We start from the raw sequence: 24,086 nt of genomic DNA, 5'->3' as shown, positions 1-24,086 counted from the left end.
TTTTTTTCAGTGGAGTACCTGCAAGGCGCATGATGAAGTAAGATAATGAAGCTTTTTCATTTAAGACTAGTGATGACACCGTCCCCCACCAAGCCACATCTGCCATTGCAAAGTAGAAGTGCCACGGATCATTTTATCATTATTCAAAACCCTATTCTAGGGAAATCCCTTCCATGACTCTTGCTAATGACGGTATTTGTAGACCCTTCTGCCATTTAATGTCCTGGTGCCTTGGAAGGCTCAGTCCCCTCATGTGGGTGAGGAGGCTGTTCCAGAATGTAGTTTGCTTTGCCTTGCTCATCCTAGAACCAGGCCTTTTATGGATACAGATCTTGGAATAAGAAAATAAGTGAAAAGTGAACTTAATTTCTTGATCTGATTGAAGTAAGAGAAGTTAGATAGGCTTTTTTAAAAAATTGTTGTTTAATTATCATACTTTTAGAGAATTTTATGTGAAGTATTAATAGTTGGTGACAAAAATGTGATATTTCTATTTATTTGCATTTGAAAGTATATCCAGAACATTATAATTATTTACTATTACCGTTACTAATGAGCACATTATTATTTATATTTTTTCTTTAATTTCTGAGAATGTGTACAATAATTGACTACTTTGCAGAACTGGTGGCAAATATATTTGCATGGTAGTATGCATGACAACTATTACAATTTAGAGTTTAATTTCTGTTAAGTAAGTAGTTCATAATGAAAGTCATCTATTTAAGAATTTTTCTGTGCCATATTGCCATGGTCTTGAGAACCTTTAGGAGGACATTAGGCTGAACTCATAGAATACATTTTGATTTAGAACTACTTAGCTGTTTAAGTGTTTTTAAAAGGCGGATACCAGATAAGATTTAGTTGACTATTTTTAGTGACTTACCCCCCCAAAGCTTCAGTTTGTGTTTGTCTTCTCTCCCTCAATGTAAGCTGGAAAGCTGCACTGTTTGATTTATTTTACGTTCTCCACATTGCCTGTGTGTTAGACTGTGCTGAGATGGGTTACTGACAAGCTGACTTCACTTAAATTCTTAGTAAATATTTAACACTTTATTTCCTAGGTCACATTTATTTTTGAGTAGCATATAATTGTAATAAGAATAATTGGCCTGCAATGATGGTCCTATGGTGTGTTACTTTTGAAGTACGCAGATGCACACATTTGTAAAAACCATTCAGTGGCTGTTCATCAACTTTTGCTTTGTATGAAATATCAAGGGTACCTTTTACAAATTCTTTCTCTCTTGACTGCTTTGTCATACTCAAGCTATTGATTTTTCTATGCATGTTTGAGTGAAGCCAGTGTCATTGTTAATCCCGACAGATAATCCATAAATTTATTTCTACTTTCATTGACTTTGTATTTATCTCTGAATAATCAACTTGAAGTTATTTCTGGAAGTAGGTGGGGTATAAACATTTATATATTTGAACCTGCATGACATTGTTTTAGAAGATCACAGTGCTTCCAACTTAAAACAGTGGTGTTGTTCCATTAAGACATGTTAGAACATTGTCTGTCTTGTCAGATTGTTGCTCCATAGAGTCTGTTGTATCATATCTGTGCAAGAGAAAGCTTCTGTTTTGAGCAGAAGTCACCTCTTTCTAAATATGTTGATGTGCATTCTCCTTTTACAAGGGAAGTACCTGCTAAAGGTTTCTTTTCCCTTTTACTTCCCTTTCTGAGAGTATATTGAAAGATGCTTGTATCATCAAAATTCTTAAGAATTAGTTACCCCTTAATTATAATTTGAAAATAATGTTTTAAAATTAGATGCATGAATTAAAAATTCACTGTATTATCTTGTTATAGAATGGCAGGAATTTTAGTCCTAATTGGAAAAATTATGGAGTTTTATTTTGCAGGGTGAAAAATAAATTAAGATTAACTCTGATTGCACCATAAATTTTTAAGTGGTTTGCCTGTCTCCAGTGTCTGGAGAAAGGGAACACGTCATTAAGTTGTGCTTTTTCTTAATGTTCTGCAACCATATTTTTCTCTTCTAGAAACCAGGTGATGAGGAAAAAACTCATTTTATTTTTTAAAAGAAGAAATCATGCAAGAAAACAAAGGGTGAGGTCCTATCCTTGTTAACTGAAATTTGTACAGCTTTCCCATTCATGTCATTCAGGCAGTCACTTTCCCAGTAGTGATCGAGCCTTGGTTGTATTGAGAGCAAGAGCTGATTTAGAAAGTAACTATTGTATGTGTGACTTAAATCTGAGTCTAACATAGTGACACGGTAATACCACATTTAACATTGCTATCAAATTAATTTGATTAGTTATTTATGTAATATTTTCATTCAGCAGAATGGTGAGTAGTCAAAAAACAAAAAACAAACAAACAAAAAAAAAAACCAAAGCTGAGTAGGATGCTGTGTTTTCAGTCTGTTAGGGCTCAAACAAATGTCGGTAAGTTATGTCATCCCAATGGGATCTTACTCGTCCATCCTTAGGGAAACTGCTTAGTCTGCACACTGGAATAGTTTCTCATTTAATTACACAGTTTGCTGTCTAATAGTTTTATGGTTATAATTATAAAAATTAAGTTTCAGAAAATTATTTTTGTAATAATTTTATAGATACATTTAAGTTCAGATTGTTAATGAAATGAAGTTCTTTGAACCTGTGTTAAAAATGAACTTTACCTTATGTTTAATGGCCTAACAGGTTAACAGTCATAAAGCACAAGAGACAGCAGCTTTTATTTGGTGTAAAATTTCTGTAGTTTATATTTACCAGTCTTATCTGTTAGATACTATCTAAATAACTGGGGTTGAATATTTTTTCTTCCCCCGAACTTACTAATATTAGTGAGAAACTAGCTTTTTTGTTCATTCATTTTATTGTATTTGTGGTACTTTTTAAATTACTCCTAGTGATATAATCACTGGCACATAAACTTTTTCATGCTTTGGAATAATTGTAGTTTGTGTGTTTATTGATTTGTTTAATAAGTGTTTATCAGTTGTGGATAGTGTTCCATGTATTATTCCAGAAAAGCAAGTCAGCTAGCCATGTCACTTTGCTCTTGGAGGCAGATATACCAGCAGGCAGGTTCAGTATTGTGATCATAATGTGAGGACGTGCACACAACTGACTACAAGTGTGTAAACCGGGATGCCTAAAGCAGATATGAAGCCAGAAGGGCCACTAAACAGGAAAGCCAGTACACTGCAAATGTCCATAAACAGAAGAAGCAGATTAAATAAGAGATCTAATGTGACAGGCTAGACCTGCTGAGTTTACAGTGAATGAGCTGGAAGTGGGAGGCTTGATGAGGATGCTGGGATTCAGTGGTACACTGTCCTGGAGGTCACCTTCACAATTTTGTATGAGATTCTCAGGTTCAGGTTTGTATTTTAATTGTCTACATCTGGGGCTGCAATATAGCTCAGTGGTATAGTACTTGCCTCACATGAATGAATCCTTGGATTGGATCTCTAGTACCAAATGAACTGTATGGTATCACATGCCTGTAATCCCCACTCAATAGGCTGAAGCAGGGAGATCAGAAGTTCAAGTCCTGGTTAGTTACCTAGTGGGTTTGAGGCCATCTCCAGATAGAGGAAACCCTGTATCAAACAACAAAAGAATTTGTATCTGGTTGCAACAGTGAGAATGCATGGGAAGACCTGAACACTGACCTAGCATGAGCCAGGCCCTGGCTTCCATCTCCTCTGCTTTGGAAAGCAACAGAAATGATGTGAACCACATTTACTAGACGATTGCTTCACTCTGGGTGATGATGGTGTTGACTTGAATTAAGGAGGTGGGAGGAGAGAAAGAGAGAAAACGTGAAGTGCACAAAAGGCAAATGGATGTTGGAAGGAGTGATGAGGGAATGGCGTGAGGAAGAAATACTCTTCTATCCAGTCTCTCTTAAGGTGACTAATGTTAGCAGTGTCCCTAAGACCCTTCTCATTTTCCTTTACCTGGTATCAGATATTTACATAGTTCTGTACCCATAATGGAGAGTTCTTCTGTCTTTTAAATTCACTTATTTAACCATAGTGTTAATTCTTGACTTCATGTTTTTACCAGATTTCTTTTTTATAATGAAGGATAAATAGCTAATTCCAGCCTTTTCTGTGCTATCAAAAAAAAAATTGACTAATTAAAAAAAAAGGCTGAGAAACTTCTAATGATAGAGAAACTGTTAAATGTGCATGTTTTCTCTGACAGTTTGGATAGGTACCAATACAATACTAGTGGTTGCCTTTAAGATTTATTGGAACAGTGGTTCTCAACCTGTGGGTTGTGACCCCTTTGGGCTCAAGTAACCTCTTTCACAGCAGAAGTTGCCTGAGACTATCAGAAAACACAGATGTTTACATTATGACTCATAACAGAAGTAAAACTACAGTTATGGAATAGCAATGAAAATAATTTTATGGTAGGGGCTCACCACAACATGATGAACTGAATTAAAAGGTTACAGCACCAGGAAGGTTGAGAACCACTGGATTAGATGATGAAATATGTAAATATTTTTCTTTTTCCTTTCTTTTTGACAAGGCATGTTATCAGGAAAATAAAAAAGCTTGTCAACCACTACTAGTGGTGGTTGTCAATGAGTTTGTAAATTTGTATAGTGCTAATGGTTAGTAAAATCTCCAGGGAAAGTATTCTTGGCGAGTTCATCTAGCTGAGTCATACAAGCCAAATGTACTTAATTTCTGTTTTCAATTTAAGAAATGGAATATATTTTAAAGGGTTAGACTTACCAAATCATGAGTTCAGTTTAATTGTTATTAATTTGCTACGGGTGTTTAATAGGAACAAAAAATCTGCCAGCGTTATGATCAACTCATGGAGGCATGGGAGAAAAAAGTGGACAGAATAGAAAATAATCCTCGGAGGAAAGCAAAAGAAAGCAAAACAAGGGAATACTATGAGAAGCAGTTTCCAGAAATTCGAAAACAAAGAGAACAACAAGAAAGATTTCAGCGGTATGTAGTTTGATATTTAGTAATTGTGATTTTTTCCCTTCAAATCATAAAGTTTTTTTTTTTTTTACTTAACTTTGTATTGATTCCTTGTGAATTTCACATCATGTACCTCATTCCCACTCATAAATCCCTTCCCTTTGTAACTGTCTTCTACCCTTGTCCCCAAAAGAAAATAGAAATCTCATTGTGGAAGTTGTAGTGTGCCACAGTTTGTCTCACAGAATACCCTTTTGTCCAACTTTTTTGCTTGCAAATGTTCATTGCAATGAGGCACTGGCCTGGATCAAGGCCTCTGCTACACTATCAATACTGGATCCTCACTGGGACTCCTCTTGGATATCCTGTTGTTGTCCTGTGCTGCTTTGGATCTGGAGGATCAGCCCCTTCGAATGCTTCAGCTGTTCACTGTTGGGTAGATGTTGGGGTAGGCCAACTCAAAGCCCTGTATCTGGGCCTAGGTGTTATCTGAACTAATAATAAGCCTGCCAGCTTATTAGCTGCACCCACACCACCAGGGAGGACTCTTCAGCACTGCCTCAGCTAGCTCACCCAATGCTTCAGGCAAGGGGCATAGCTGGCTCTCTCACTCTTACGCCCTCTCCCGCGGTCATGCCAGCAGGGCCAGCTCTAGTGTGCTGCTCAGGCCAGGTGCAGGTGCTGCTGCAGGTAAGGGGCTGGGTGTTTTATTTTTGTTTGAGACGGGGTTTCTTTGTGTATCCTTGGCTGTCTTCAAATTTGGTCTATAGATTAGGCTGGCCTCAAACTCAAGAGATCTGTCTGCCTCTGCCTCCCTCATGCTGGTATTAAAGGTGTGTGCCACCACTGCCTGCAAGAAATTTTAATTTTGAGCCTAAGTTTTTTTTTTTTTTTTGGTTCTTTTTTTTTCGGAGCTGGGGACCGAACCCAGGGCCTTGCGCTTCCTAGGTAAGCGCTCTACCACTGAGCTAAATCCCCAGCCCCGAGCCTAAGTTTTTAAAATTATACTTATTATACATTTTTGGTTTTGTATGTGGGAGGGTCATGTGCCACATTAAATACTGATTGGAGGGGTTGGGGATTTAGCTCAGTGGTAGAGTGCTTGCCTAGCAAGCACAAAGCCCTGGGTTCGGTCCCCAGCTCCGAAAAAAAGAAAAGAAAAAAAAAAATACTGATTGGAGGTCAGAGGATGACTTGTAGGAGTAGGTTCTGTGATTCCACCTAGTAGGATAAGCCCATTTTGTCAGCTTTAAGGATCATTTCTTAGTGAATTTAATATTTTCTGTATATTTAATTTGTATATCAAATCTAAGTGATTATTTTTCTTTAGCTATTTTATTTTATACATGTGAATGAATGTTTTGCCTGTGTGCGCGTCTGCACCATGTATATGACTGGTGGCTATGGAGGCCAGAAGAGGGCCTTGGATTCCCTTGGAACTAGAATTCTAGCCAAGTGTGGGCTGCCATGTGGGTGCTGGGAATTGAAGTTGGGTCCTCTGGAGGAGCAGCCGGTTCTCTTTAACTGCTGAACTATCTCTGTGGCCCTAGGTCTTTTAATTCTTTTTTATCCCCTTTAGAAGGATCTGGAGTAGTTCAGTAGCCCTGGCTGACTTGGTATTTTACTATGTGGCTGTGACCCTTCTGCCTCTATTTTCCAAGTGCTGGCCTTACTAGTTCCTCTGTGTCACTATGCCTAGTTTATGCAGTGCTGGAGATTGAACCCCGGGCTTTGTGCACGTTAGGTAAGCACTCTGCCAATTGAGCTAAATCCTCCCCCATCTTAAGCTTCTAATTCTTGAAAGTACTAATTTTTTTTCAAAATGATAGTTAGTAAGAACAGACCTGAATGTTTCTTAATAATCAACATAATGAAACAGCATGAAATTCATTATTGAGTCAAGAAATTGTATGGGGATGAAAAGATGGCTCTGTGGTTAAGAGTACTTGCTCTTCCTGCAGTACCCAGGTTTGGTTATGTGATCTGATGCCCTCTTCTGGCCTTTGTTGTTTCCAGGCATGTGTGTGGTACACAGACATAAATGTAGGCAAGACACCCATGCACATAAAATAAAAATAAGATTTAAAAAAGAATCTGGAGGGCGTTTAGTAGATAATTTTTGATTCATGTATTTATTTACTTTAAAGACAGAGTCTTTTTTATGTAACCTTGGCTGTCCTGAAATTTGCTATAGAAATCTGTCTGTCTTAAGTCTTATAGAGATCCATCTGCTTCTGCCTCCCTTGTGCTGGAGTAAATCACACTTTGTACTGTGAATTGCTTTTATGTTTAAAGAATAGGTATGAATGAGACCTCATCCGTGATGCCCATACAAACTGACACACATCTTAAAGTTGATTTTATTTTTTGGTAATTTTCTTATATTTTAGAAATGTGCAATGTTTTTTTCCAAGCTTGCTCTGCCATTATTTAAAATGTAGACAAGAAACAGACATGACATTAATCATATATTTTTTTAATACAGGTTCCCCATTCCTCATTGCACTATTTTACTAGAATTTATAACCTTTTTGTTTGTCTTTTTGTTTGTGGTGCTAGTGATCAAACCCAGGTCCTGATATACATGTAGGGCAACACTTTACTGAGCCGTATCCCCAGTCCAATGGGTAACTTAAATCTCTTAACATTTAAGTTGTTGCTAATTTGATAGTGACTCATGCATACACCTCTTGAAAGTATTCACTGAATTTCAGGGTTTGTTTTTTTTTGTTTTTGTTTTTTGACTTTCTATTGGCTTAGAAAATAATCCTGTTAAGAGTGATCAAGGGAGACACCCAATATCTGCACACATTTACAGGCACACCTGCGTTACAGAAATGCCGCGCGCGCACAGACACACACACACACACACACACACACACACACACACACACACACACACAATGTCCCATTCTGTGTCCTATCTTATGGACATGGACATGATTTAGATATGTCATTAATGAACTTAAGAAGCTGTAGTTATGGACAGACTTATGCATGCTCAACCCAATATCAGTCAACATTCCAGTTAGCACCAATTGAACTCAGTGGGTTACACAGAAAACTAAACAAAAAACCAGTAGAGGTCTTAAATGGGAGGAGAGAGGAACTGGAGGTGGATATGATCAAGATGAATTGTTCATGTGAAAAAAGTTTCAAAGAATGATTACAAAATAGTTTTAGAATTCTCACTTTAAGCTAGGCAATGACATGAATGCCTTTAATGCTAGCACTTGGAGGCAGAGACAGACAGATCATGAGTTTGGAGCCAGCTTCGTCTATATAGTTCCAGTATTCATACATAAAAAGCCTTTAAACATATTTGTATTTTTTCTTCATATTTAGAGTTGGTCAGAGGGGAGCTGGTCTTTCAGCCACCATTGCTAGGAGTGAGCATGAGATTTCCGAAATTATTGATGGCCTTTCTGAGCAGGAGGTAAGAAAATTGATTAATTCAAGTTAATTATTTAAGCATTTTAGTTCTGTAGCTCAGGGGGTAAATGTTTACCAGTGTGTAGACAAGGATACTTTACGTAATAGTGCTTGAAGTTTTCTAGAGACTTAGGTCAACCATTTCATAGTTTTAAGTAGTGTGATTAAATTTTTTTTACAAAGATTCTGTGTCAGCAAGGAGATCTGGGAAGAGTTAAGGAAATAGCTCTGGTAGGCTGGGAGGTGGCACATGACTTTAATTGGGAGGCAGAGGCAGGCAGATCTCTGTGAATTCAAGGACATCCTGGTCTACAGAACAATCTCTGGGACAGCCAGGGCTACACAGAGAAACCCTATCTGGAGAAAGACTATCTGGAAAAACAAAAAACAAAAGAAGAAAGATGCCCATTACGGTGTGAGAGACTAGAAGGGAGGGTGGACTCAGTGTGGAAGGGAGAAGCAACAGGACTGGAACGAGCCTTGGGTGACACCGAGCTGCTAGCTCCATCTCTGCAAGGAGGGAAGGAGCATCTGCTTTGCTCGCCAGAGGGCATAGTGAATTGAAGTAGTGACGTCTGTACATCAGTGTACGTGCATCGTTGGGCAGGTAAATTGTCCCAGGCAAAGATGGTCATAGTAAGCTACAAAATTTGAGTGAAAAATTACCACTTGGAGATTAATAAAACTAACCCAAAGATGAAGCTGGAGACGCGCCCCAGTGATGGAGCACTCTAGCCGTCTTCCAGAGGGCCCGAGTTCACGGCTCAGAACCCAGCAGCAGGATGCGCACAGCACTTTAACCCCAGCTTCAGGAGCTCTGACTGCTGTCTCTGGCCTTAGAGGGCACCTGCACTCACATGTCATGCCCATAGTTTAACAAAACAAAACACCTGCTCCTGTGCTGCATGCCTTTACTCCCGAAGGCAGGGGCAGGCTGGTCTCTGTGATTTGGTCTACATAGTAAGTTCCAGCTCAGCTGGGACTGCTTAATGAGACATTGTCTCAAACACAACAAAACAAAAACAATCAAAAGCAAATAAGGATAGTGTCTGGGCATGGTGACACAAGCTTTTTTTTTTGGAGCTGGGGACCGAACCCAGGGCCTTGCGCTTGCTAGGCAAGCGCTCTACCACTGAGCTAAATCCCCAGCCCCCAACACAAGCTTTTAATCCCATCACTTGGAAGACAGAGGCAGACTGATCTCTGTAGAAAAAAAAAATCAGGACCCAACGTTGTCAAATAGAGCCTGTGATACAGGAGACTCTCAAAATAACAGCAGTCTTCAGTTTTTCTATGACAAAGACCAAAAGTTATTTACTTTTTCTTTGATACAGAGTTTCTGGAATTTTGTTTCAAAAATTGAAAGTTATTTTTGCTGTGATTTTCCCCTAAGGATAATTATTTATAGTTGTACATTTTAAAAATAAATGCTATGTGTAAATATATAGATACATAAGTAATATGTAATCTTTTAAGGGTAGAGTTTTTTGAGAACTTAAATATCCAAGTAGTAATTCATTTGAAAAATTAAGGTAGATTTAGTTTAAATTATTGAAAGATTTGGAAATCAGGCACATAAAACCTATGCTTACATGTTTTCAGCATACTAACAAGTAAAAAATAATGAATATGACGGGCTGGAGAGATGGCTCAGTAATTAAGAGCTCTGGCTCCTCTTCTAGAGGACCTAGGTTTAATTTCCAGCATCCACATGGCAGCTTACAATTGTCTGTAATTCCAGGTGGAGGAGATCTGGCACCCTCACACAGACATACTACTAGCGGACAAAACACTAATGCACATAAAATAAAAATAAAAATAAATAGTGTCATAAACCTGTCTGCTTTGATCTCTACCAAACATCTTTTTTTTTCTATGACTATTTTGGTCCAAGTTGTAGTAGATTACTATAGGCTTACTGTCTTGAAGACTGGACTTGGTACTTAAAATTGCTATGATAAATATATGTATTATCTCACTAAACTAAAATACAAGAAAGATTCTAGTTATTATTTTACAAATAGTGAAACTAAGGCACAGGTAGGCACTGGACCACAATGCTGTGGGTAGCAGAACCAGGTGGCCATACGAGTGGATCTTGTTCCAGCCCTGTGTTCTTTCCTCTATCTATTGAATCAATTACATTTCTATAGGCCCCTACAAGCTAGTCTGCTTTAGGTATTGGATCCAAGTCATAAGTAAACCATCAAATTATTCAATCTTAGAAAGTTAGATTACTAGTGAGGGAGAGAAAACAGTTTCATTAGTCTATACATACTGCCTGTATTTATTTAATCTACATTTTATAAGCAGTTTGAGTTTTCCTTTAAGTGTAAAAATAGCTTGCTTGTATATTTCAATTGTTACATGTATTAAAATTTTTCTTGTGCCTATTCATATTGTGTTATATGATCCTATGACTTACTTGTTAATTCCAGTCACTTGAGCCATGAAGAAAGTAGAAAGTCATAGGGTGGCTTCTATGAGCTGCCTCAATTCTTAGGATGTTGTACCAATTAAAATAGATGTGTGCTTGTGGTTTTGACCTCTTTTCTCACTTCTGATAATGTTTTCCTACAGAGAAGATCTGAAGTGTCTTTTGATCTCATGGAATGTGTTGCCTTTGGGGGAGGATTGTAATATTCAGCTACAGAAATGCATCCCACACTTTATAAGGCAGATATTTCTATGCATTGTTACATAATGGTCAGTTGTTCTCAGCCTCTTTTTTCTTTTAGTCCTTGTAACGTGTTATTGAGCCCATTAGAATCCTTTCCATTTAGAGTAGAAGACATACACTTTTTTTTGCAACACATTGAAGTTATATTTGGAATTTATTTTCTGAAGTCGTAATACATAATGCATATAATCTTGTGTGCTCTCTATGCAAGTGATATACTCAGGAGCTGTAAAACACAATCATTATTCTATATTTCTTTTAAAATCACCTGGAAATGCACGATTGACAACCTAATGACTAAATCTGCATTAAATTTCTTTGCTTGCTTCTGTGTGAATTCTGTTAGGGTACAACTGAAAGTGTTCTAAAAATGCTTATCAGATAAAGTGATTCCAAGCTAATATGTTAGTCCTAAATATTGATGTTCAAACCACTGAAAGCACCCCCTGGAACTTAGTAAGACTTGATAATTTGGGAATATTTTTACGGGGGAAAAAAAAGAGCTTATTTTTAGATAAATACTATAGTTTTATAAGAAATTTCTTTATGCAAACTTGTGTTTATAAACATACTTTGAGAAAAGTCATACACATACATAGTTTAGTAAACCAGCTTAATTTACAATGATAAGAATCTTAAATGATTATGATGTATGTCATTGTCATTTACAGACTTTTTTAACTGTTAAAGTCTATATTCCCTTAAAATTTTAATAGTATCCTAACTAAACAGCATTTATTTTTTTTGCAGAATAATGAGAAACAAATGCGGCAGCTTTCTGTGATTCCCCCGATGATGTTTGATGCAGAACAAAGAAGGGTCAAGTTCATCAATATGAATGGGCTCATGGAGGATCCAATGAAGGTTTATAAAGACAGACAGTTTATGAATGTTTGGACTGACCACGAAAAGGAGATCTTTAAGGACAAGTAACTTAACTGTTAAATTATTCTCTTACAGAAGTTAGTAAAAGTGTTTGACATTTACTTGAGAGTGAACTCTTTCTACAAAACTTTCATTCCAAGTTGGCATTGGAGTGAATACTGTGAGAAATAGATAAACTTATCTTCATATAAACTTGTAGGTAGGATAATGGTTAGCAGATAAGAAATGAGCATATGGGGCTGGAGAGATGGCTCAGTGGTTAAGAGCACCAACTGCTCTTCCAGAGGTCCTGAGTTCAAATCCCAGCAACCACATGGTGGCTTACAACCATCTGTAAAGGGATCTGGTGCCCTCTTCTGGTGTGTCTGAAGACAGCTGCAGTGTACTCATATATAATAAATGAATAAACCTTTAAAAAAAAAAAAAAGAAATGAGCATATGGAATCATTTTAGGAAAGACTCCTAAACTTGGGTGCAGTCAGGTTAATTTGGGGAGGTTTGTTAAAGGACAGATTTCTGTGCCTTACAGTAACCATAGATAGTAGGCAGCTTCCTGTAAACATTTAGCAATAACAGGGTATGGGGTGCATCTAGAGACAGAGTCCGGTGGTCTCTGATTTAGAGGCCATCCTGGTCTACACTGTGAGCTCCAGGACAGTCAGGGCTATGTAGTAAGACCCCATCTTATAAAACAAAAAACCCAAAATTTAAAACTTCCCTTTAAAAACTCAGCCATTTAAAAATTCTTTATATCTCTGTTATCCAGTAGGCAGTGAGGACTCTCTTTGATTTATACTAGACATAATTCTTCCAGTTATTTCTTATTTTGTTAAAACATTTGGATGTGTATATATTCTTATTAATATTTCTGTTTATATAATTTCATAAATTCATATAATTTATTTTATTGTATTCATTCCATTCCTCTGTCTCCCATTTTCTTCTATCATCCATTCAACTTTCCTAACAAATTCACTTTCGATTTTCATGTTTGTTTAAAAAAAAAAAATGTGATCCATTAAGTTGGCCATGAGATTTTTTTCCTAAAACATTGTTAACTACTTATCAGAGGAAACACAGCTCTCCCTTCATTATCAGCCGCTCAATGCCAGTAGCTCATCCAGTGAGATTGGGTCCTTTCCTTGCTAGAATGTGAAAAGGACTTGATACTAGCAAAGGTCTTGTGTAGCTGACCTCTGCTTTGAGTTTCTGAGTGCAATGATGATGTCATGTTCTGAAACAGCAGTTCACAGCATTCCTTTCCATCTTCTGCCTCTTATAGTTTTCCACCCCTGTCCTCTTTGTTGTTTCCTGGACCTCTGGGCGGCTCTAAGATGTTATAGAAATCCTCTTTTGGGCTGAGTGATGCATTTCAGTACTGTTTCTGTTTTTAAACTCAGGTTTATCCAGCACCCAAAAAACTTTGGACTAATTGCATCCTATTTGGAAAGGAAGGTAAGAAGAAATACTGAGATGTTTTTAGGCTTGTAATGTGTTTGGATTTTTTTGTGTTCTAACAAGTAATAGTAGTTAACTATAACTGAATTTACAAAGGACTATGATAGATGAAAACATTCTGGTAGTTTTATTAATATATAAAGTGATAATTATAATTACATTATAATCGTAAGCACAGGGTCTGGAGAGGCTACAGTGGTTAAGAAGGCCATACACCACTTACAGAGAGCCTTATAAAATGGTTCACAACCAATTGTAATTCCAATTCAGGGTGACCTTAACATGTCTGACTTCTACACATATACCAATACATGTGCACACACACAAACTAGAAATAAATATTGTTGTTATAGAGGTACCTAGCTTTGCAGAGATCAAAGGCTAGCTTCGTCTACATAGTGTGTTCTAGGCCAGTCAGAATTACGTAGTTGAGCCCCTGTCTCAAAACAAAACATACATTTTTTAAAGTAGCCAGGAGGTGTTAGTGCCTAACCTTAATCTGTGGAGGCAGAGTCTGGAGGATCTCTGAGTTCAAGGCCACCCAGAGTGTGTTCCAGGACAGCCAGGGTACACAGTGAAACCTGCCATAGAAAACAAAACCAAATAACAAAAAAATTAAGTGAATGTGGTTCTTATGAGAGAACCAAAAGCAACTTTCATTATTTTCTCAAAAAATGATCTAATGTCTATTCCCAAAGAATACATTAATTACTTTGAGTTTTTAAAGGTCATTATTAGTTCTGTTCTCTGGTTAAAATAGCAGTCCTGATTTCCCTTTGCTTGTTATTTTGTAGTCAATTAGCTTTGATGTTTTTGATTAAAACATTGTAAGAGGGCTGGAGCAATGGCTTAGTGACTAAGAGCACTGATTGCTCTTCCAGAGGTTCTGAGTTCAAATCCCAGCAACCACATGGTGGCTCACAACCATCTGTAATGAGATCTGATGCCCTTTTCTGGTGTATCTGGGGACAGCTACAGTGTACTTATATATAATAAATAAATAAATCTTAAAAAAAAATCATAAGAGACACTTGAGTTTTTACATTTATAATAGAGTATATTGCCAGTTAATAAGAGCACATTGAATGTTTCTGGAATTGTTAGCATAGTTTGGATTAAGGCAACCGTAGGTGTCTTGTATATTAGTTTCCCTATCTATCTGCCTAGATATGCTTTAACTTAAGGCCTCATGGCTTTGTTTTTAATTTATGATTTGGCTACACTAGAAATTTTTCTTGAAAATATTTATATTTAAACATGAAATATAAAAATTTTTAAATATTTTTATTACAGAATTAAAATGAAACATTAAATAAAACTTTTCTTTATTACAGAGCGTGCCTGATTGTGTTTTATATTACTATTTAACCAAGAAAAACGAGAATTATAAAGCCCTTGTGAGAAGAAATTATGGGAAACGCAGAGGCAGAAATCAGGTACATTATTTTTACTAGGTAAATGTTTCAAAGTTGATGGAAATATGAAGACAAAAGAACATTGAGGCAGGTGTTATTTGCAATCCAAATAAAAGTCTGCTTGGGCTGGAGAGGTCCTGTGGAGGGCAAGAGTGCAGACATTGTTGCAGAGTTTCATTGTCAGTGCCCACATGTGGCCACCTACCACCTCCTGTGAGTCCCTCTGAGAGACCAGATGCACTCTCCTTGCCTCCAGTGGTACCTGGACTTTAATGTGCATGTCTGTACAAAGGCACACATACATTAAAAATAAAATCCAACTAGGGATATTATTTTATGTAAGAGCATTGAATGCTCTTCAGAGGATCCAGTTTGCTTCTATCAGAAGACCTGAGTCAGGTTGCTCACAACTGCCTATAACTAACTCCCGACTCAGGATACCCTATGTCTACACTCTTCTGGTGTCCTTGGTGTATGTGTACACACACACACACACACACACACACACACACACACACACTCATCTTTTTTTTTTTTAAAAAAAAAGAAAAAAAAAAAGAATTTGTTTCGTTAGGATGTGGCGTAATTTCAAACATTCCCTCATTCTTGGTATGTCCCCATGAGAATACCTGCAGATGGGAGTTTTATGTGGCCTGTTTGTGACCAGAGCTATCATACAAGTCATTGGTAAAAAATACTTACTTCATTTTCAAATACTTGGGGTTTTTTTTGTTTTTTTTTTTTTTCTTCAGGATTTTTTGCTTTTCCTCATTTTGACACTGTTTCTTTCTCTGTCTTTACACCAGCATATTTTTATCTCTCAATGTATCCAGAAACATAGTTATCATTTAGTAGTTTTGAAGTTGGAAGGATGTCTGTCTAAACTGTAAAGTAATTGGTAGTTAGGAAGAATGCTCTAGAGAGGCTAAAATTTGAGTATAATGCCAAGAGCTTCATCCCATTACCTGTTCCATGGGCTTGTGCTTAGAACCTTGTTTTTTGCATTTGTGGTTGGCAACAGTGATGTGTCTATGTTAGCATCAGTATGGAAACTGCCAAAATCCTCAGAGTGCAGTGTAAAGCCTGTAGGAAATGCCTGTAAGTAGTTGCTGCTCATACCAGTGTGTGTTCTGTTGACCGAGAGCTTTTGCTCTCTGGGAAGTTAGTCTGAAATTTAGTTTCCTTAAAGGTATTAATTATTAGTGTCTTTGACAGGATAGACTTAAGAGGTTTTCTGTTTATTGTCTGAATACATTTTAAAAGAAAGCATGACTGGTAGTAAAGCAGTAGTACTGCATTCTTTTTGCCCTCTTTTACAAAGTGGGGAAATCATTCATCTTTCTGTTTTATTAACTTGAGGTATATTTTTCTTCTTCAAGATAGAGTTTCTCTATGTAGCTCTGGCTGTCCGGAAATCACTCTGTAGACCAGAGTGCCCTCAAACACACAGAGATCCACCTGCCTCTCCCTACCTAGTGCTAGGATTAAAGGTATGTGCACCACTGCCTGGTGTAACTGGAGAACTTTTGCTAATACAAAAATTTATGTATAGGTGTTAGGGATACAGTTAGATACAGCAGTGCATGATGCTACTCCAAAATCCCCAGGGCAGTGTTCACACTGAGGACAGACACCTTTTATTTTTTTGATTTGAATTTTTATTTGGTTTTATATCGTGCCTTTTTATTTGTAGAGAATGTCTTATTTCATGCTAGGTGGACTCACCTAGCTGAATGAAACTTGTTTTCTTGACTGTAAGTATCAGTTTTAAAGGAAAGAGAAACCCAGACAAGAGCTGCTATGTCTGTTGAAGGCACTTATAGAAAGTTTCCTTTCGAATGGGCCTGTTCTGCAGCAGCCAGCGGGTTAGGACTATCTAGGTCAGAGCCTACCACATCCTAAAGCACATGCACTGTGGTTCTCTACATATGTGCCCGAAACAAAAGGAACTTCTGTTACCTCTTGTTTAAACCAGATCTTCCTTCTCCCTCCCTCCTTCCTTCCTCCCTTCCTCCCTCCCTCCCTCCCTCCCTCCCTCCCTTCCTCCCTTCCTTTCTTCCTTCCTAAGATTTGTTTATTTAATGTATATGGGTTCTTTGTCTGAGTATCTGTCTGCACACCCAAGAGGGCATCCGTTCCTTTATGTTGGCAGCTGCCATGTGGGTGCTGGGAATTGAACTCAGAACTCCTGGTAGAACACCCAGTGCTCCTAACTGCTGAGTCATCTCTCTAGCCTGTAGGTTATTAGCGTTTGAAACAAGTCTTGTGCTAGAAACACAAGTCTCTTGCTAGAAATAGGAAGTCAGAGCTGAAAAAAATCATTCTCAGTTGTAAAATAAATCATCTTATAGTTATATAATATACACTTCAAAATCACCTGATATATCAAATTTTATTTTAGTAAATATCCAGTTGCATGGGAATTAACTAGATCAAAAATTGGTAAGGTCATATACAAGTGAGGGAATTAATAGCATTAAATAGTAGATGTAGTTCTTGATAGACTCTGAAAAATGATAGACAAATAGACAATAGCCAGACTGATAGCCAAATAGATGGTGGCTATGATGACGTCCAGTGGATGACAGCATGAGCACTGAGGGTGAAAGGGGTGTGGGCTGCAGCTGAGAGGATGCCTGATGCCAGGGGCTGCAGGCCTAGGCAGTGCCTGCGGGGAAGGAGGCCAGCACTGCTGTTTGTCTTCAGGAAGGTTAGTGGGTGAGGCTGACAGTGTAAGAAAAGATGTGCGTTTTTTACACCAAAACAATAGGAATACGAAGACACTAAGAAATGGGGTACAAAGTCATCTGTACTCGTTAGCGAGTTCCCAGAAATTCAATCTGTAATTTCAGAAGTGACAGAAAAATCATTGGAGGTCGATTGTGTAAAGAGAAATACATTTTATTTGTCTTTATCCAATTTTAAAAAATTAGTTTACAAAGTAATAGATATTATTACTGAATTTCAGTCTTGCTTTGTTGTTGTTGATCCCTCCTCACTGCTCTTCAGCCTACCCTACCTTGATGTCTCCTTCTTCCTCCATTCCCAGTCCTTCTCTCTCCTTTATGACATGATCTTTTCTCCAGTGGGCCTCCTTTCATGACATGCTGATGCACACACATACATACATTGAGATAATTTCTTACCTTGTCTGCCTTAGTCTGCCTTATTTTCCTTAACAATTATTTTTACTACATTTATCTTTTTGTACCTGTGTGCCATGATTTCATTTTTTAAGGCTGAATAAAATGAAATTGTATACTGTATCACATTTAGTCATTTATTTCTTGATGGGCATTGAAATTGGCTCCATTTCTGAGTCTTAGTGACCAGTGTAGCAGGTAACATAGATGTGTAAAGAACCTCTGACTATTCTTAAGAGTCTTTTGTGTCTTTTTACTTTTCTTAAAACGTTTATTGAGTCTTAAGCAGTTTCTGTAGGATCTTAAGAGTTTTCGGTGGTTCTGTTTGTTTGTTCTCTGTCCTGATAGAGACAGCTCTAGTGATTTCCAGAGGGACTGTGTCAGTCACATTCCTTATCTCTTACTGTATCTTAACGCACCATCTCTAGCAATTTCAAAGCTTTATAGTCCTTATATTAAAAATATCTTTCATTCATTTTTTGGGCATATAAAAGAACGTTGGCTATAATTTTATTCTTAATACACTTGGATAATTCAGTTTCCAAGTACCATTTTTACTTATGTCTTTTTCCAATATATGCTTTAGACATCTTTGTTAAAAATTAAGTTGTTGTAATTGTATGAATTTGGGCTCTTTATTTTATCGGTTTACATGTAGGTTTTGTTACTATGATTCTGAGTTGCAATTTAAGATCAGATTTTGATACTTCCTTTTTGGCCATTTAGGGTCTTTTGTGTTTTCATACAAACGGTATGTAAGATTGTCTATTATTATTCTATAAAGAACAACATTGGAACCTGAGCAGTGGTGACACACACCTTAAATCTTAGCACTCTGGAGACTGAGGCAGGCAGCTCTCTGACTTGGAGGCAAGCCAGGTCTGCAGAGCAAGTCTCAGGATGGCCAGGACTACACTGAGAAACCCTGTCTCGAAAACAAAACAAACACCAAAATATCATTGGAGTTTTTGCAATGGGAATTATGCAAAATCTTTAGGTCACTTTCATTAACGTTGCCACTTTAATAGTGGGAGGTCTTTCTTGTTTTATTTATTTATTGTGTTGCTTTATTTTATTCTTGTTTTCTTTATTGTAGACTTGGTTCATTTTCTTGGTTAGGTTTATTCTCAGTGCCCCCATCTACTACTGTAAATGAGATCCCCCCAATATTGTTCCAAGTGAATACTGTAATTGGTCAGTTTGATTTCTTTTACTTTTGTATCTTACAACTGATGGTATGTTCTAGCAGCAGATTGCCCGTCCCTCACAAGAAGAAAAAGTAGAAGAAAAAGAAGAGGATAAAGCAGAAAAAATGGAGAAAAAGGAAGAAGAAAAGAAGGATGATGAAGAAAAAGATGAGAAGGAAGAGTCTAAGTGAGTGGAGCAGTTAGAGACATGTTACAGGTTCAGATCTGAAGCTGCATCTAGTGCGTGTGTGGTTCGAGTCCCCAGCAGTGTGGCTTGACTAACAGGTTCTTGGTGTGGTTAAGAGGTGCAGTATCAGTGAGGCAGTATCAGTGAGGCAGTATCAGTGAGGCAGTATCAGTGAGGCAGTATCAGTGAGGCAGTATCAGTGAGGCAGTATCAGTGAGGCAGTATCAGTGAGGCAGTATCAGTGAGGCAGTATCAGTGAGGCAGTGGCACACACACGCTTTTACTTCCAGTACTTCGGGAGGCAGAGGCAGGGGCAGGGGTATCTCTGTGAGCTCTAGGGCAGCCTGCTCTATAGAGTGACTTCCAGGACAGCCAGGGTTTCAAAGAACAACTCCCTCCCCTCCACAAAAGAAGTGGGTGGGGGTTGGGGATTTAGCTCAGTGGTAGAGCGCTGGGTTCGGTCCCCAGCTCCGAAAAGAAAAAAAGAAAAAAGAAAAAAAGGAAAAAAAAATCTAAGATCTGCCTGCCTCTGCCTCTGCCTCTGCCTCTGCCTCTGCCTCTCATTATTCCCTTCATGCTAACACTGACATAAAGACCTACTAGGTTCTACCTCTTCCAACACTTTTAAACTGCGCCCATTAGGACCAAATCTTTAACATTAAATCAATTGCAGGACATTTAAGAGCCAAAGTTTACCAAATACATAGTCTGTGTGCCTTTTTTTTTACTTAGTCCAATAGAAGAATGCATCTTTGAAATTCATAAAAGTCATTGTGTATTTCAGTAGTTTGTGCCTTTAAAAATATTTATTGAGCTATTTATAGACTCTTCAGAAATACTTAATTTTGCCTGTTCTTTGTTTTGTTTTGTTTTTGTCATTTAATATCTCATAAGTCACTTGTATGATTTTATAATAAGTCAGGGACTAGAGAGATTCCCCAGCAGTTAAGAACACTGGCTGCTCTCTGAGAGGATTCAGATTTGAATCCCAGCACTCATATGGTAGTTCACAACATTCTATGATTTCAGTCCCAGGGGATCTGATGCCTTCTTTTGGTCTTTGCCAGTACTAGGCATGCACATGGTGCAAAGACATAATTCATGCAGGTGAAATACTCATTCATATAAGTAAGTAAGTAAGTAAGTAAATAAATAAATAAATAAATAAATAAGAACTAAGAGTTAGACATTCATGCATTTCTACCTTGAGAAGATACTCATAACAAAACAAAAATAAGGTGTTTTTAGGTTTAGGGTAAACATTTTTATACCATATAGTCACGGTTCTTCTTATAAAGTTCTTCTTATAAATGTTATCTTTTTAAAAGGTATTTTTTTTTTTTTGTTTTACTTTTTTTGTTGCAAGTTTTAAAACCACCTGAAGGTGACTTAATTTTTTTCATTAAAAAGTTTAAGTTACCTGGGTTCGGTCCCCAGCTCCGGAAAAAAAAGAAAAAAGAAAAGTTTAAGTTACATAGCATGCATTCATAGGTAATAGTATATGGTTTAGGTTATGGTTTGGAGAGGATGACAAAATGCATAGGATATGTCCTATTCTTGGGTACTTTGTAAGTAAGAAGGAGAACACTAGGCAAGATGCAGACAGAATTTAGAACATAATCCTGAAATGCAGACATAGCAGAACAGTGAGACTTGTTTGAAGACACAGACCTGGGTGAATAGGAAGAGGCACTCACAGCTAAGAGAACCAATTTGAAGAGCTGTGCACTGAGAACAAGACTGGGATTTCATTAGACTGAAGGAGAGGAGTAGAAGGCAGATGGCCTTTGAATTCATTTGGTAGGGCTTTAGTAAAGGTGGACACGTTTGACTTTATTCAGGAGATGGTGAGCATGGGAATAGGTAGGGATGGGATGGATAGTTGTTCATTTATTTATTTGTTTTTTTTTTCTTTGAGAGTCTATACATAGGCATGACTGTTCTGGAACTCACTGTCTAGACCAGGCTGTTCTTCAATTTAGAGAAACCCACTTGTGTCAGCCCCCTAAACTCTGGGGTTAAAGGCATTTCCTATCAATCCCAACTGTGTATTTATTTTAAGACAGGCATTAGGTTTTAGCAAAGGCTGGCTTTGAATCATCTTGAATCGAGCCTCCCCAAGTACTAGATTAAAAGAGTGTCCAGCATGCTCAGGTTTGCAGTGGCTCATGGCTACAGCTGAGTAAACTCTGTGTGTTTCTAATTTATACTATGATATAGAGTCATTCTTGAAGCATATGTTTATTATGAGAGAATATCTATGCCTTGATAAACCTCAACAGGCTTTTATCTGAAGTAGTTAAATTGTGAAAATAAATGGCATCTTCCACTAATAACTGACTCTTGAAAATGTGTACTTTAAAAAATACATTGACTCATTCCTTATAAATTTCATAAATACACACAGTATATTTGATCACATTTACCTCCTGTGTCCTTTCAGATACAAAGTCCCTTAACTATTGTATTTTTCAATATAATAAGTATCATCAATAGTACAAAGAATATTCTTCAGATACTCAAAATATTTTTATAATAATACTATTAACAATATTCATCAGGAATTACATTTTCTTAAGTACTGGAGACTATAATTAAGCTCTTTGTAGACTGAGAGAAGTTTTGACATAATATAATAATAAATGTGTATGATGTTCCAGGTACTGTATTAATTTCTTCAATTAATATCTTTTTTTTTTTTTTTTTTTTTTTTTGAGCTGGGGACTGAACCCAGGGCCTTGAGCTTGCTAGGCAAGCGCCCTACCACTGAGCTAAATCCCCAACCCTTCAATTAATATCTTTAATCCTTGTAACTACTCTGTGAAATATATTCTCACTGTCTCAGTTAGGGTTTTACTGCTGTGAACAGACATGATGATCATGGCAACTCTTATAAGGACAACATTTAATTGGGTCTGGCTTCAGAGGTTCAGTCCATTATCATCAAGGTGAGAACATGGCAGTGTTGAAGCAGGCATGGTATAGGAGGAGCTGAGAGTTCTACATCTTCATCTGATGGCTGCTAGAAGACTGGCTTCCAGGCAGCTAGGATGAGGGTTTTAAAGCCCAAGTCCACAGTGGCACACCTACTCCAACAGGGCCACACCTTCAAATAGTGCCACTTCCTATTCTAGACACACCCAAACCACCACAATCACTAATCTTATTTTATAGATCAGAAAACCGAGGTTCACAGAGTTTCTCCCATGTTATGTCATGGTAAATCATAGGAACTAGAGGATCTCAGGGAGCCTGATCCAGGAGCTGTTCTGCCAACCAGAAAACCACACTGCGTTGTTTGTGCACAGTCATATCTAGACTTAGTTCAGAACCTAGGCTCTGATTTAGTAGAATTGTATTGTAGATTATTACTACACAATAAGTATTAGTCATGAATATTACCTGCTTTAATTTCATTTCATAGAGTAAACTAACAGAATTTAAGCAAAAGCAAAAATTTCAAGCCTTTTGCTTTTGCTATATATAAAGTCTAATATTCCATTTCAGGTGTGGGTAAAGTTTAAGTCTATTAGTATATGATACAAGTCTTCTGGCGTGTCTTGAACCAGTCAAAGCTATTGAAAAAAATCTCATATGATAAAATTCTCACATGATAAAGTTTTTCACAAGATAGAGTTTAAAAAGTAAAAGATTGGATAAATTTATGCAATTTCTATTTTAAAAATGCTCTTTACTGAATCCATACTTTTAAATCACAAAAGCTTCAATTTGTTTGTTTCTAGAGAAACAACCAAGGAAAAGGATAGAACAGAAGCCACAGCAGAAGAAACTGAGGAGAGAGAGCAGGTCACTCCAAGGGGGCGAAAGACTGCTAACAGCCAAGGGCGTCGGAAGGGCCGGATCACCAGGTCCATGACAAGTGAAGCTGCAGCTGCCAGTGCTGCTGCTGCAGCCACTGAGGAGCCCCCTCCACCGCTGCCACCACCCCCAGAGCCCGGTTAGCAGAAGTGATTGCTTTGTGCAGGGCGTTATCTTACCAGTTCTGTTTGAGAGAGAAAGTAAGGCAGGGGGTGCCAATACTGATAACTAAGAAGTGATCTTAAAGTCTGCTTTTTAATTTATTAAGCTTGAATGTAAAATTTGTTTAGAAAATAAGTTACAGTGTAGCATTTCTTCCATTAGTATACCATTTTGTTCTCAAACTTTTTATTTGGCATATAGCATAAAATATTTTCTGTTTTTTCATGATAAAATATTAATTCACTCATGTATGTGCAAGTATCTGGTGATTGTAGGTACACACAGGCCACTGGTCATATGTAGAGGTCCAAGGACAGTTTTCATCCCTGAATTCTGACTGACAGACTTACAGCAGAAGTGCCCTTACCTGCTGAGCCATCTTGCTGGTCCAGTTGTACAATATAAAAACAAGTTAATGAACTGTTCTATGTATTTCTCCCCTCTTTAGGAATATTTCTTGAGATTTGAGATTTAATTATTTGTATTTTGTATGTGTGCTTTGTCTGCATATATATCTGTGCACTATATGCATTCCTGTTGCCCTCAGATGCCAGCAGAGGGTACTGTATCCTATGGAACTGGAGTAAGAGACAGTTGGTAGCTGGCATGTAGGTGCTGGGAATTGAATATTGTTCTCTTACCTTCTGATCCATTCCTCCAGCCCTGTTTTATAATTTTTTAAGTATTCATAATTTCCATTTTAGTTGTTAAATGCCTATTCTGTGTTGACATTTTGCTTCTGAAGCATGACTTACATAAACATTTTCTACTGTTTAGTGGTTAA

At 37.5% G+C, this 24,086-nt stretch overlaps 1 protein-coding gene across 51 annotated transcripts in view; it reads left to right on the top strand.

Annotated features, from left to right (window-relative positions):
- The window catches only part of Ncor1 (nuclear receptor co-repressor 1), a 142,761-nt gene that overhangs the window by 53,593 nt on the left and 65,082 nt on the right, over positions 1-24,086 (top strand). For 29 of the 51 annotated variants that reach the window (XM_063269690.1, XM_039086676.1, XM_039086677.2 and 26 more), the window contains 9 exons: positions 11-37; positions 2,011-2,077; positions 4,786-4,958; positions 8,280-8,370; positions 11,797-11,975; positions 13,332-13,386; positions 14,724-14,825; positions 19,194-19,321; positions 23,065-23,279. In XM_063269690.1, the coding sequence (XP_063125760.1) occupies positions 11-37; positions 2,011-2,077; positions 4,786-4,958; positions 8,280-8,370; positions 11,797-11,975; positions 13,332-13,386; positions 14,724-14,825; positions 19,194-19,321; positions 23,065-23,279 (1,037 nt within the window). Of the gene's footprint in view, positions 1-10; positions 2,079-4,785; positions 4,959-8,279; positions 8,371-11,796; positions 11,976-13,331; positions 13,387-14,723; positions 14,826-19,193; positions 19,322-23,064; positions 23,280-24,086 lie in introns of those variants that run through there. The other 22 variants (XM_063269692.1, XM_063269691.1, XM_039086688.2 and 19 more) reach the window with 4 other exon arrangements.

The sequence above is a fragment of the Rattus norvegicus genome, chromosome 10 (assembly GCF_036323735.1).
Source record: "Rattus norvegicus strain BN/NHsdMcwi chromosome 10, GRCr8, whole genome shotgun sequence".
NCBI lineage: Eukaryota > Metazoa > Chordata > Mammalia > Rodentia > Muridae > Rattus > Rattus norvegicus.
The sequence above is the reverse complement of the archived record's forward strand: the minus strand, read 5'-3'. Positions and strand labels throughout refer to the sequence as shown.